Raw genomic sequence first — 15,591 nt, 5'->3', positions numbered from 1 at the left:
AACCCAGAATTCTTAGCCGCTAACCTAGCCAATTGCAAAGTGGCGTCTAGGGTGAAAGAATTAGCCAATTTGAGAGCATTGATTCTGTCCATAATCTCCTCAAAGGGAGGAGAATCACTATCGACCGCCTTTATCAGATCATCGAACCAGAAACATGCGGCTGTAGCGACAGGGACAATGCATTAAATTGGTTGTAGAAGGTAACCTTGCTGAACAAACATCTTTTTAAGCAAACCTTCTAATTTTTTATCCATAGGATCTTTGAAAGCACAACTATCCTCTATGGGTATAGTGGTGCGTTTGTTTAAAGTGGAAACCGCTCCCTCGACCTTGGGGACTGTCTGCCATAAGTCCTTTCTGGGGTCGACCATAGGAAACAATTTTTTAAATATGGGGGGAGGGACGAAAGGAATACCGGGCCTTTCCCATTCCTTATTAACAATGTCCGCCACCCGCTTGGGTATAGGAAAAGCCTCTGGGAGCCCCGGCACCTCTAGGAACTTGTCCATTTTACATAGTTTCTCTGGGATGACCAACTTGTCACAATCATCCAAAGTGGATAATACCTCCTTAAGCAAAATGCGGAGATGTTCCAACTTAAATTTAAATGCAATCACATCAGGTTCAGCCTGTTGAGAAATGTTCCCTGAATCAGTAATTTCTCCCTCAGACAAAACCTCCCTGGCCCCATCAGACTGGGTTAGGGGCCCTTCGGAAATATTATTATCAGCGTCGTCATGCTCTTCAGTATTTAAAACAGAGCAGCCGCGCTTACGCTGATAAGTGTTCATTTTGGCTAAAATGTTTTTGACAGAATTATCCATTACGGCCGTTAATTGTTGCATAGTAAGGAGTATTGGCGCGCTAGATGTACTAGGGGCCTCCTGAGTGGGCAAGACTCGTGTAGACGAAGGAGGGAATGATGCAGTACCATGCTTACTCCCCTCACTTGAGGAATCATCTTGGGCATCATTGTCATTATCACATAAATCACATTTATTTAAATGAATAGGAATTCTGGCTTCCCCACATTCAGAACACAGTCTATCTGGTAGTTCAGACATGTTAAACAGGCATAAACTTGATAACAAAGTACAAAAAACGTTTTAAAATAAAACCGTTACTGTCACTTTAAATTTTAAACTGAACACACTTTATTACTGCAATTGCGAAAAAACATGAAGGAATTGTTCAAAATTCACCAAATTTTCACCACAGTGTCTTAAAGCCTTAAAAATATTGCACACCAAATTTGGAAGCTTTAACCCTTAAAATAACGGAACCGGAGCCGTTTTGAACTTTAACCCCTTTACAGTCCCTGGTATCTGCTTTGCTGAGACCCAACCAAGCCCAAAGGGGAATACGATACCAAATGACGCCTTCAGAAAGTCTTTTCTAAGTATCAGAGCTCCTCTCACATGCGACTGCATGCCATGCCTCTCAAAAACAAGTGCGCAACACCGGCGCGAAAATGAGGCTCTGCTTATGCTTTGGGAAAGCCCCTACAGAATAAGGTGTCTAATACAGTGCCTGCCGATATTATTATATCAAAATACCCAGATAAAATGATTCCTCAAGGCTAAATATGTGTTAATAATGAATCGATTTAGCCCAGAAAAAGTCTACAGTCTTAATAAGCCCTTGTGAAGCCCTTATTTACAATCGTAATAAACATGGCTTACCGGATCCCATAGGGAAAATGACAGCTTCCAGCATTACATCGTCTTGTTAGAATGTGTCATACCTCAAGCAGCAAGAGACTGCACACTGTTCCCCCAACTGAAGTTAATTGCTCTCAACAGTCCTGTGTGGAACAGCCATGGATTTTAGTGACGGTTGCTAAAATCATTTTCCTCATACAAACAGAATTCTTCATCTCTTTTCTGTTTCTGAGTAAATAGTACATACCAGCACTATTTCAAAATAACAAACTCTTGATTGAATAATAAAAACTACAGTTAAACACTAAAAAACTCTAAGCCATCTCCGTGGAGATGTTGCCTGTACAACGGCAAAGAGAATGACTGGGGTAGGCGGAGCCTAGGAGGGATCATGTGACCAGCTTTGCTGGGCTCTTTGCCATTTCCTGTTGGGGAAGAGAATATCCCACAAGTAAGGATGACGCCGTGGACCGGACACACCTATGTTGGAGAAATAAAGGGAACACTAAAATAACACATCCTAGATCTGAATGAATTAAATATTCTAATGAAATACTTTGTTCTTTACATAGTTGAATGTGCTGACAACAAAATCAAACAAAAATTAAAAAATGGAAATCAAATGTTTCAACCCATGGAGTTCTGGATTTGGAGTCACACTCAAAATTAAAAGTGGAAAAACACACTACAGGCTGATCCAACGTTGATGTAATGTCCTTAAAACAAGTCAAAATGAGGCTTAGTAGTGTGTGTGGCCTCCACGTGTCTGTATGACCTCCCTACAACGCCTGTGCATACTCCTGATTAGGTGGCAGATGGTCTCCTGAGGGATCTCCTCCAAGACCTGGACTAAAGCATCTGCCAACTCCTGGACAGTCTGTGTTGCAACGTGATGTTGGTGGATGGAGCGAGACATGATGTCCCAGATGTGCTCAATTGGATTCAGGTCTGGGGAACGGGCGGGCCACCAGTCCATAGCATCAATGCCTTCGTCTTGCAGGAACTGTTGACACACTCCAGCCACGTGAGGTCTAGCATTGTCTTGCATTAGGAGGAACCCAGGGCCAACCACACCAGCATATGATCTCACAAGGGGTCTGAGGATCTCATCTTGGTACCTAATGGCAGTCAGGCTACCTCTGGCGAGCACATGGAGAGCTGTGCGGCCCCCCAAAGAAATGCCACCCCACACCATTACTGAGCCACTGCCAAATCGGTCATGCTGGAGGATGTTGCAGGCAGCAGAACGTTCTCCACGGCGTCTCCAGAATCTGTCACGTCTGTCACATGTGCTCAGTGTGAATCTGCTTTCATCTGTGAAGAGCACAGGGCGCCAGTGGTGAATTTGCCAATCTTAGTGTTCTCTGGCAAATGCCAAACGTCCTGCACGGTGTTGGGTTGTAAGCACAACCCCCACCTGTGGACATCGGGCCCTCATACCACCCTCATGGAGTCTGTTTCTGACCGTTTGAGCCGACACATGCACATTTGTGGCCTGCTGGATGTCATTTTGCAGGGCTCTGGCAGTGCTCCTCCTGTTCCTCCTTGTACAAAGGCGGAGGTAGCGGTCCTGCTGCTGTGTTGTTGCCCTCCTACAGCCTCCTCCACGTCTCCTGATGTACTGGCCTGTCTCCTGGTAGCGCCTCCATGCTCTGGACATTTTGCTGAGAGACACAGCAATCCTTCTTGCCACAGCTCACATTGATGTGCCATCCTGGATGAGCTGCACTACCTGAGCCACTTGTGTGAAAGCACCGCCAGCATTCAAAAGTGACCAAAACATCAGCCAGAAACCACACGACAAGCTTGAGTTTTTTTAACCTCTTGTGCTGGCTTACACTGTTGTGGATACAATGGGATTTACACTGGATCTTATTCCTCAACTATTCTTCTGTTTGGATTGGCCAAGGCCATGCACAGAGTGGCTGATGATGCTGGTGAGTGCTGATCTCTCTGTAAATTGATTATTTATATTTCTTTCATGTAATTAGCAAGAGTCCATGAGCTAGTGACGTATGTGATATACATTCCTACCAGGAGGGGCAAAGTTTCCCAAACCTCAAAATGCCTATAAATACACCCCTCACCACACCCACAAATCAGTTTTACAAACTTTGCCTCCTATGGAGGTGGTGAAGTAAGTTTGTGCTAGATTCTACATTGATATGCGCTCCGCAGCAGGTTGGAGCCCGGTTTTCCTCTCAGCGTGCAGTGAATGTCAGAGGGATGTGAGGAGAGTATTGCCTATTTGAATTCAATGATCTCCTTCTACGGGGTCTATTTCATAGGTTCTCTGTTATCGGTCGTAGAGATTCATCTCTTACCTCCCCTTTTCAGATCGACGATATACTCTTATATATACCATTACCTCTACTGATTCTCGTTTCAGTACTGGTTTTGCTTTCTACTACATGTAGAGGAGTGTCCTGGGGTAAGTAAGTCTTATTTTCTGTGACACTCTAAGCTATGGTTGGGCACTTTTTATATAAAGTTCTAAATATATGTATTCAAACATTTATTTGCCTTGACTCAGGATGTTCAACGTTCCTTATTTCAGACAGTCAGTTTCATATTTGGGATAATGCATATGAATAAATCAATTTTTTTCTTACCTTAAAATTTGACTTTTTTTCCTGTGGGCTGTTAGGCTCGCGGGGGCTAAAAATGCTTCATTTTATTGCGTCATTCTTGGCGCTGACTTTTTTGGCGAAATTTTTTTTTTTTCTGTTTCCGGCGTCATATGTGTCACCGGAAGTTGCGTCATTTTTGACGTTTTTTTGCGCCAAAAGTGTCGGCGTTCCAGATGTGGCGTTATTTTTGGCGCCAAAAGCATTTAGGCGCCAAATAATGTGGGCGTCTTTTTTGGCGCTAAAAAATATGGGCGTCACTATTGTCTCCACATTATTTAAGTCTCATTATTTATTGCTTCTGGTTGCTAGAAGCTTGTTCACTGGCATTTTTTCCCATTCCTGAAACTGTCATTTAAGGAATTTGATCAATTTTGCTTTATATGTTGTTTTTTCTATTACATATTGCAAGATGTCCCAGATTGACACTGAGTCAGAAGATACTTCTGGAAAAACGCTGCCTGGTGCTGGATCTACCAAAGTTAAGTGTATCTGCTGTAAACTTGTGGTATCTGTTCCTCCAGCTGTTGTTTGTAATGAATGTCATGACAAACTTGTTAATGCAGATAATATTTCCTTTAGTAATGTTACATTACCTGTTGCTGTTCCGTCAACATCTAATACTCAGAGTGTTCCTGTTAACATAAGAGATTTTGTTTCTAAATTCTCATAGCATTGTTAATCTTCTTCAAAATGCTAATAACTTTATTTGTGATGCCATCTTTGATATCATTAGAGTTGATGTCAGGTATATGTCTCTAGCTATTTTAGCTAGAAGAGCTTTATGGCTTAAAACTTGGAATGCTGATATGTCTTCTAAGTCAACTTTGCTTTCCCTTTCTTTCCAGGGTAATACATTATTTGGTTCTCAGTTGGATTCTATTATCTCAACTGTTACTGGAGGGAAAGGAACTTTTTTACCACAGGATAAAAAATCTAAAGGTAAATTTAGGTCTAATAATCGTTTTCGTTCCTTTCGTCACAATAAGGAACAAAAGCCTGATCCTTCACCCACAGGAGCGGTATCAGTTTGGAAACCATCTCCAGTTTGGAATAAATCCAAGCCTTTTAGAAAACCAAAGCCAGCTCCCAAGTCCACATGAAGGTGCGGCCCTCATTCCAGCTCAGCTGGTAGGGGGCAGATTATGATTTTTCAAAGAAATTTGGATCAATTCAATTCACAATCTTTGGATTCAGAACATTGTTTCAGAAGGGTACAGAATTGGCTTCAAGATAAGGCCTCCTGCAAAGAGATTTTTTCTTTCCCGTGTCCCAGTAAATCCAGCGAAGGCTCTAGCATTTCTGAAATGTGTTTCAGATCTAGATTTGGCTGGAGTAATTATGCCAGTTCCAGTTCTGGAACAGGGGCTGGGGTTTTATTCAAATCTCTTCATTGTACCAAAGAAGGAGAATTCCTTCAGACCAGTTCTGGATCTAAAAATATTGAATCGTTATGTAAGGATACCAACATTCAAAATGGTAACTATAAGGACTATCCTGCCTTTTGTTCAGCAAGGGCATTATATGTCCACAATAGATTTACAGGATGCATATCTGCATATTCCGATTCATCCAGATCACTATCAGTTTCTGAGATTCTCTTTCCTAGACAAGCATTACCAGTTTGTGGCTCTGCCGTTTGGCCTAGCAACAGCTCCAAGAATTTTTACAAAGGTTCTAGGTGCCCTTCTGTCTGTAATCAGAGAACGGGGTATTGTGGTATTTCCTTATTTGGACGATATCTTGGTACTTGCTCAGTCTTCACATTTAGCAGAATCTCATATGAATCGACTCGTGTTGTTTCTTCAAGATCATGGTTGGAGGATCAATTTACCGAAAAGTTCATTGATTCCTCAGACAAGGGTAACCTTTTTAGGTTTTCAGATAGATTCAGTGTCCATGACTCTGTCTCTGACAGACAAGAGACGTCTAAAATTGATCTCAGCTTGTCGAAATCTTCAATCACAATCATTCCCTTCGGTAGCCTTATGCATGGAAATTCTAGGTCTTATGACTGCTGCATCGGACGCGATCCCCTTTGCTCGTTTTCACATGTGACCTCTTCAGCTCTGTATGCTGAACCAGTGGTGCAGGGATTACACAAAGATATCTCAATTAATATCTTTAAAACCGATTGTACGACACTCTCTGACGTGGTGGACAGATCACCATCGTTTAGTTCAGGGGGGTCCTTTTGTTCTTCCAACCTGGACTGTAATTTCAACAGATGCAAGTCTGACAGGTTGGGGAGCTGTTTGGGGGTCTCTGACAGCACAAGGGGTTTGGGAATCTCAGGTGGTGAGATTACCAATCAATATTTTGGAACTCTGTGCAATTTTCAGAGCTCTTCAGTCATGGCCTCTTCTAAAGAGAGAATCGTTCATTTGTTTTCAGACAATGTCACAACTGTGGCATACATCAATCATCAAGGAGGGACTCACAGTCCTCTGGCTATGAAAGAAGTATCTCGAATACTGGTATGGGCGGAATCCAGCTCCTGTCTAGTTTCTGCGGTTCATATCCCAGGTATAGACAATTGGGAAGCGGATTATCTCAGTCGCCAAACGTTACATCCGGGCGAATGGTCTCTTCACCCAGAGGTATTTCTTCAGATTGCTCAAATGTGGGGACTTCCAGAAATAGATCTGATGGCTTCTCATCTAAACAAGAAACTTCCCAGGTATCTGTCCAGATCCAGGGATCCTCAGGCGGAAGCAGTGGATGCATTGTCACTTCTTTGGAAGTATCATCCTGCCTATATCTTTCCGCCTCTAGTTCTTCTTCCAAGAGTAATCTCCAAGATTCTGAAGGAATGCTCGTTTGTTCTACTGGTGGCTCCAGCATGGCCTCACAGGTTTTGGTATGCGGATCTTGTCCGGATGGCCTCTTGCCAACCGTGGACTCTTCCGTTAAGACCAGACCTTCTATCGCAAGGTCCTTTTTTCCATCAGGATCTCAAATCCTTAAATTTAAAGGTATGGAGATTGAACGCTTGATTCTTAGTCAAAGAGGTTTCTCTGACTCTGTGATTAATACTATGTTACAGGCTCGTAAATCTGTATCTAGGAAGATATATTATCGAGTCTGGAAGACTTACATTTCTTGGTGTCTTTCTCATCATTTTTCCTGGCATTCTTTTAGAATTCCGAGAATTTTACAGTTTCTTCAGGATGGTTTGGATAAAGGTTTATCTGCAAGTTCCTTGAAAGGACAAATCTCCGCTCTTTCTGTTCTTTTTCACAGAAAGATTGCTAATCTTCCTGATATTCATTGTTTTGTACAAGCTTTGGTTCGTATCAAATCTGTCATTAAGTCAATTTCTCCTCCTTGGAGTTTGAATTTGGTTCTGGGGGCTCTTCAAGCTCCTCCGTTTGAACCTATGCATTCATTGGACATTAAATTACTTTCTTGGAAAGTTTTGTTTCTTTTGGCCATCTCTTCTGCTAGAAGAGTTTCTGAATTATCTGCTCTTTCTTGTGAGTCTCCTTTTCTGTTTTTTCATCAGGATAAGGCGGTGTTGCGAACTTCTTTTAAATTTTTACCTAAGGTTGTGAATTCTAACAACATTAGTAGAGAAATTGTGGTCCTTCATTATGTCCTAATCCTAAGAATTCTAAGGAGAGATCATTGCATTCTTTGGATGTAGTTAGAGCTTTGAAATATTATGTTGAAGCTACTAAGAATTTCCAAAAGACTTCTAGTCTATTCGTTATTTTTTCCGGTTCTAGGAAAGGTCAGAAGGCCTCTGCCATTTCTTTGGCATCTTGGTTAAAATCTTTAATTCATCATGCTTATGTCGAGTCGGGTAAGACTCCGCCTCAAAGGATTACAGCTCATTCTACTAGGTCAGTTTCTACTTCCTGGGCGTTTAGGAATGAAGCTTCGGTTGATCAGATTTGCAAAGCAGCAACTTGGTCTTCTTTGCATACTTTTACTAAATTCTACCATTTTCATGTGTTTTCTTCTTCTGAAGCAGTTTTTGGTAGAAAAGTACTTCAGGCAGCTGTTTCAGTTTGGTTCTTCTGCTTATAATTTCAGTTTTTTTCATTATAAGATTTAAACTTTATTTTGGGTGTGGATTATTTTCAGCGGAATTGGCTGTCTTTATTTTATCCCTCCCTCTCTAGTGACTCTTGCATGGAAGATCTACATCTTGGGTAGTCATTATCCCATACGTCACTAGCTCATGGACTCTTGCTAATTACATGAAAGAAAACATAATTTATGTAAGAACTTACCTGATAAATTCATTTCTTTCATATTAGCAAGAGTCCATGAGGCCCACCCTTTTTTGTGGTGGTTATGATTTTTTTGTATAAAGCACAATTATTCCAATTCCTTATTTTTTATGCTTTCACACTTTTGTCTTATCACCCCACTTCTTGGCTATGCGTTAAACTGATTTGTGGGTGTGGTGAGGGGTGTATTTATAGGCATTTTGAGGTTTGGGAAACTTTGCCCCTCCTGGTAGGAATGTATATACGTCACTAGCTCATGGACTCTTGCTAATATGAAAGAAATGAATTTATCAGGTAAGTTCTTACATAAATTATATATATATATATATATATATATATATATACACACATACACACATACATACACACACACACACATACAAATAAAAAATATGAATCACAGTAGGATAAGCACAGCACTCACAGTAAAGGAGGATACATCTTGCTAGGGTGTCCAGCCTGAAAACTCCAATAATCCTCCAGACTCCACTAACCACAGTACCTGAGAAGGAACTGGCACTCACTGGTCTATTACAATGCAATATTTTAATGTGTTTAGGGTGATGAGCCCCTTCTTCAAAAATGTTTGAAGAAGGGCCCCCCATAATGTATTGCATTGTAAAAGACCAGTGAGTGCCGCTTCCCGCTCAGGTATTTTAGCCAATATTAAGCTTAAATTAGCCAGCATTAAAAAAATTATATTTTTATTGCACAAATTATAATTCAATACATTTATGTTAAATTATACAATTACTGTGTGCTTTAGATAGCTGAAAATGATATCAAATTAGAAAACATTAGCCTTGCTACTTTATAATGTCACCCACCTGGCAAAAAATTCTGTGGGGAACACTGTACATATTACTATAAAATACAGTTTGACTTACAGCATCCATGTGCTTCAGCTGCCCATTCAGTGACTGATTTAGGAAGATCTTGCAATAACCTAAAATAAATAAAATAAATCTCTCTTACTAGATGACGGTACTTATTTTATTTGACAATCCAGTAAAGGGTTAAAGTGTGTTGTGATGGCAATAGATACTACAATTATTTATTTTAAAGGGACAGTAAACAGATATTAATATAAAAATCCAGATTGACTACTCGAAATAAGGCAAGTGGAGGTGGAGTTTGGCTATTCAAAAACAAATTCAGCAAACAGGATTTTATTTTGTTTTAATAATTTTTACACTAGGCTACTATGTCATTGAATAGCAAAAAAACAGAAGTGTCTTGTAAATACAAGGTGTTTACTGTCCCTTTAAGACAAATCAACGTTTTAAATGAAGGAAACATCACTGTATTAAAGGGACATTAATTACTAAATACATGTCATGCACATCCCTTTAATTATGGGCGCCACCATTTTGAAACCTAGGTTTTACTTCAGGTATCTGAAGGAGACTTGCTGCACATGTGCAAAAAGGTTAGCACTGGAATGCAGTGAAAGCTAGATTTCAACATGGCAGCACCCATGACTATCAATACAAGGCTTATAAAATGTATCTTGTGTTTAATGTCTCTATAGTTTGCAAATGCAATGCTGTATCTAATGTAGGGCTAAATTAGAAGTGGCGCACAAACTTTTGCTCTTTGCCCGTATTGGAAGCAGTGAGCGCATTTCAGGTTGAAAGTAAACGTGTTCGCTTGAGGGCAACTGAATTTACTGCGCGTTAGAATAACGTGACTTCAGAGCTCTGGTCAACTGTTACGCAAGACAAAAAGTTGCACAAAACACATCAAAAATACCTTTAAAAAGTACAGTTACACTAATAATAATACTATGTGGTAAAAATTAGTAAAAGAAATATTGCATAAAGAAGTTATAATGGCTCAAAGATAAGAGGCATGCAAACAGATTTAACATTACATAAGTACATAGGAGCCCTTATATAAATATATAGTTTTTTCCCCCACTTTACGCGCTCCATTGAAGTCTATGGGGGAATAAATGAGGTTGCGATATTCTTAGTTTTACTTTTGCGTGCAGCTGGTTAGCGCTCATGCAAAAACTTTTTACTGTCAACTTGTAATAAGCACACTACCTAACGCTAGCAAAAAGCTTACTTCTAGCAGAGTTAATGCGCAAGCAATAAAAAGAGCACTCAACTTGTAATCTAGCCCATAACAGCTATTTTGTGTCCTATATTGCTACTGATATACTTTATTATATAAAAAAAAAAACAGAATTTATGCTTACCTGATAAATTTCTTTCTCTTGTGATGTATCGAGTCCACGGATTCATCCATACTTGTGGGATATTCTAACAGGAAGTGGCAAAGAGAGCACCCACAGCAGAGCTGTCTATATAGCTCCTCCCTTAGCTCCACCCACCCCCCCCCCAGTCATTCGACCGAAGGCTAGGAAGAAAAAGGAGAAACTATAGGGTGCAGAGGTGACTGAAGTTTTTCAAATAAAAATATACTACCTGTCTTAAACAGACAGGGCGGGCCGTGGACTCGATACATCACAAGAAAAAGAAATTTATCAGGTAAGCATAAATTCTGTTTTCTCTTGTAAGATGTATCAAGTCCACGGATTCATCCATACTTGTGGGATACCAATACCAAAAGCTTTAGGACACAGATGAAGGGAGGGACAAGACAGGTACCTTAAACGGAAGGCACCACTGCTTGTAGAACCTTTCTCCCAAAAATAGCCTCCGAAGAAGCAAAAGTATCGAATTTGTAAAATTTGAAAAAAAAAGTATGAAGCGAAAACCAAGTCGCCGCCTTACAAATCTGTTCAACAGAAGCCTCATTTTTAAAAGCCCATGTGGAAGCCACTGCTCTAGTAGAATGAGCAGTAATTATTTCAGGAGGCTGCTGGCCAGCAGTCTCATAAGCCAAACGGATGATGCTTTTCAGCCAAAAAGAAAGAGAGGTAGCCATAGCCTTTTGACCTCTCCGCTTACCAGAATAGACAACAAACAATGAAGCTGTTTGACGGAAATATTTGGTTGCTTGTAAGTAGAACTTTAAAGCACGAACCACATCAAGATTGTGCAACAGACGTTCCTTCTTTGAAGAAGGATTAGGACACAGCGAAGGAACAACAATTTCCTGATTGATATTCCTATTAGAAACAACCTTAGGAAGGAATCCAGGTTTGGTACCTAAAACCACCTTATCTGCATGGAAAACAAGATAAGGTGAGTCACACTGTAAAGCAGATAACTCAGAAACTCTTCGAGCCGAAGAGATAGCTACTAAAAACAGAACTTTCCAAGATAGAAGCTTAATATCTATGGAATGCATAGGTTCAAACGGAACCCCTTGAAGAACTTTTAAGAACTAAGTTTAGGCTCCATGGCGGAGCAACAGGTTTGAATACAGGCTTGATTCTGACTAAAGCCTGACTAAACGCTTGAACGTCTGGGACATCTGCCAGACGCTTGTGTAAAAGAATAGACAATGCAGAAATCTGTCCTTTTAAGGAGCTAGCTGATAATCCCTTCTCTAATCCTTCTTGGAGAAAAGACAATATTCTAGGAATCCTTATCTTACTCCATGAGTAACCCTTGGATTCACACCAATAAAAATATTTGCGCCAAATCTTATGATAGATATTCCTGGTGACAGGCTTTCTAGCTTGAATCAGGGTATCAATGACCGACTCAGAGAAACCACGCTTTGATAAAATCAGGCGTTCAATCTCCAATCAGTCAGACGCAGAGAAATTAGATTTGGATGCTTGAAAGGACCTTGGATTAGAAGGTCCTTCCTCATTGGCAGAGTCCACGGTGGAACCGATGACATGTCCACTAGGTCTGCATACCAAGTCCTGCGTGGCCACGCAGGTGCTATCAGAATCACTGAAGCTCTCTCCTGCTTGATTCTGGCAACCAGACGTGGGAGGAGAGAAAACGGTGGAAATACATAGGCCAGATTGAAGGACCAGGGCACTGCTAGAGCATCTATCAGTACCGCCTGGGGATCCCGGGACCTGGACCCGTAACAAGGAAGTTTGGCGTTCTGCCGGGATGCCATCAGATCCAATTCTGGTGTGCCCCATAGCTGAGTCAGCTGGGCAAATACCTCCAGAAGGAGCTCCCACTCCCCGGATGAAAAGTCTGACGACTTAGGAAATCCGCCTCCCAGTTCTCTACCCCTGGGATATGGATTGCTGAGAGATGGCAAGAGTGATCGTCCGCCCATCGGATTATTTTGGTTACCTCCATCATCGCTAGAGAACTCCGTGTTCCTCTTTGATAAATGATATAAGCTACAGTCGTGATGAGGCCACGCCTGAAGCGCATTGAATATCGCTCTCAGTTCTAGAATGTTTATCGGGAGGAGAGTTTCCTCCCGAGACCATAAGCCCTGTGCTTTCAGGGAGTTCCAGACTGCACCCCAGCCTAGCAGGCTGGCATCTGTCATTACTATGAGCCACTCTGGCCTGCGGAAACACATTCCCTGAGACAGGTGGTCCTGAAAGAACCACCAGAGAAGAGAATCTCTGGTCTCCTGGTCCAGATGGAGTTGAGGAAATAAATCTGCATAATCCCCATTCCACTGTTTGAGCATGCATTGTTGCAGTGGTCTGAGGTGTAGGCGGGCAAAAGGAACTATGTCCATTGCCGCTACCATGAGTCCGATTACCTCCATACACTGAGCCACTGATGGCCGAGGAATGGAATGAAGAGCTCGGCAAGTGCTTAAGAGTTTTGATTTTCTGACTTCCGTCAGAAATATTTTCATTTCTACCGAGTCTATCAGAGTCCCTAGGAAGGAAAGAAAAACGGAGGAGCTGCACAAAAGTTCAAATATCATGAAGCAAATTTATTGCATACAGAAGAACGATACAAACATAGCAAAAGGTGTCTGACGCGTTTCCCGCCCTCTAGTGGCGCTTCATCAGAGACTAGAGGGCGGGAAACGCGTCAGACACCTTTCGCTATGTTTGTATCGTTCTTCTGTATGCAATAAATTTGCTTCATGATATTTGAACTTTTGTGCAGCTCCTCCGTTTTTCTTGTACTAGTATGTGCGGTTGGTTCCCGCACCTCTGAGCTTTGCACCTTTCCCTGAATCGAAGACTTACCACTTACCACGGAGACATTTGCTTCCGCTACAGCGGGTGACGTCATATACCCGGGACAGACTTCGGCAGAGAACTCCGGGAGCTGTGCAACTAGGAAGGAAACTCTTGTGAGAGGGAAGAGAGAACTCTTTTTTATGTTCACCTTCCACCCGTGAGATCTCAGAAAAGCCAACACGATGTCCGTGTGAGACTTGGCTAGCTGGAAAGTCGATGCCTGAATTAAGATATCGTCTAGATAAGGCGCCAATGCTATGCCCCGCTGTCTTAGAACCGCCAAAAGGGACCCTAGCACCTTTGTGAAGATTCTGGGAGCTGTGGCCAACCCGAAGGGAAGGGCCACGAACTGGTAATGCCTGTCCAGAAAGGCAAATCTGAGGAATTGATGATGATCTCTGTGAATAGGGATGTGTAGATACGCATCCCTTAAGTCCACGGTAGTCATATATTGACCCTCCTGGATCAACGGTAGAATAGTCCGAATAGTCTCCATCTTGAATGATGGTGCTCTGAGGAATTTGTTTAGAATTTTGAGATCCAAGATTTGGTCTGAAAGTTGTCTCTTTTTTGGGAACCACAAACAGGTTTGAGTAAAACCCTAGCCCTTGTTCCGCTTTTGGAACTGGGCGGATCACTCCCATGGTATGTAGGTCTTCTATACAGCATAAGAACGCCTCTCTCTTTGTCTGGTTTGCAGACAATTGAGAAATGTGAAATCTCCCCCTTGGGGGGGAGTCTTTGAAGTCCAGAAGATATCCCTGGGACCCAATTTCTAAAGCCCATGAATCGTGGACATCTCTTGCCCAAGCCTGAGCGAAGAGAGAGAGTCTGCCCCCTACTAGATCCGGTCCCGGATCGGGGGCTACCCCTTCATGCTGTCTTAGAGGCAGCTGCAGGCTTCTTGGCCTGTTTACCCTTGTTCCAAGCCTGGTTAGGTCTCCAGACTGACTTGGATTGGGCAAAATTCTCCTCTTGCTTTGCAGCAGGGGAAGCTGAAACAGGACCACCCTTGAAGTTCTGAAAGGAACGAAAATTATTTTGTTTGGTCCTCATTTTATTTGTTTTATCCTGAGGGAGGGCATGGCCTTTCCCTCCAGTGATGTCTGAAATAATCTCTTTCAGTTCAGGCCCGAATAGGGTCTTTCCTTTGAAAGGGATGTTCAAAAGTTTAGATTTTGATGATACATCAGCAGACCAGGACGTAAGCCATAACGCCCTGTGTTTTAAAATGGCAAAACCTGAATTCTTTACCGCTAATTTAGCCAGTTGGAAAGCGGCATCTGTAATGAAAGAATTAGCCAACTTAAGGGCCTTAATTCTATCCATAATATCCTCTAATGGAGTCTCCATCTGAAGAGCCTCTTCTAGAGCCTCGAACCAGAAAGCAGCTGCAGTAGTTACAGGAACAATGCACGCAATAGGTTGGAGAAGAAAACCTTGATGAACAAAAATTTTCTTCAGGAGATCCTCTAATTTTTTTATCCATAGGATCTTCGATAGGTATAGTTGTATGCTTAGCAAGAGTAGAAATAGCTCCCTCCACCTTAGGAACCGTCTGCCACGAGTCCCGCATGGTGTCAGATATGGGAAACATTTTCTTAAAAACAGGAGGGGGAGAGAACGGAATACCTGGTTTATCCCACTCCTTAGTAACAATATTCACAATCCTCTTAGGGACTGGAAAAACATCAGTGTAAACAGGAACCTCCAAGTATTTGTCCATTTTACACAATTTCTCTGGAACCACTATAGGATCACAATCATCTAGAGTCGCTAATACCTCCCTGAGCAATAAGCGGAGGTGTTCAAGCTTAAATTTAAAAGCAGACATATCAGAATCTGTCTGAGGGAGCGTCTTTCCTGAATCAGAAATTTCTCCCTCAGATAACAAATCCCTTACCCCTACTTCAGAACATTGTGAGGGTATATCGGATATGGCTACTAAAGCGTCAGACGGCTCAGTATTTGTTCTTAACCCAGAGCTGTCACGCTTTCCTTGTAAACCAGGCAGTTTAGAGAAA

The 15,591-nt window shown here is 41.8% G+C and overlaps 1 protein-coding gene across 1 annotated transcript in view; it reads right to left on the bottom strand.

The window, feature by feature from the left end:
• Window positions 1–15,591, bottom strand: part of VRK2 (VRK serine/threonine kinase 2) — a 250,139-nt gene that overhangs the window by 103,708 nt on the left and 130,840 nt on the right. Inside the window, exon 10 of the mRNA XM_053712032.1 lies at window positions 9,414–9,472. Within this exon, the coding sequence (XP_053568007.1) occupies window positions 9,414–9,472 (59 nt within the window). The remainder of the gene's footprint in view (window positions 1–9,413; window positions 9,473–15,591) is intronic.

Source organism: Bombina bombina, chromosome 4, assembly GCF_027579735.1.
Source record: "Bombina bombina isolate aBomBom1 chromosome 4, aBomBom1.pri, whole genome shotgun sequence".
NCBI classification, from domain to species: domain Eukaryota; kingdom Metazoa; phylum Chordata; class Amphibia; order Anura; family Bombinatoridae; genus Bombina; species Bombina bombina.
This window is presented reverse-complemented; position numbering and strand designations above follow the sequence as displayed.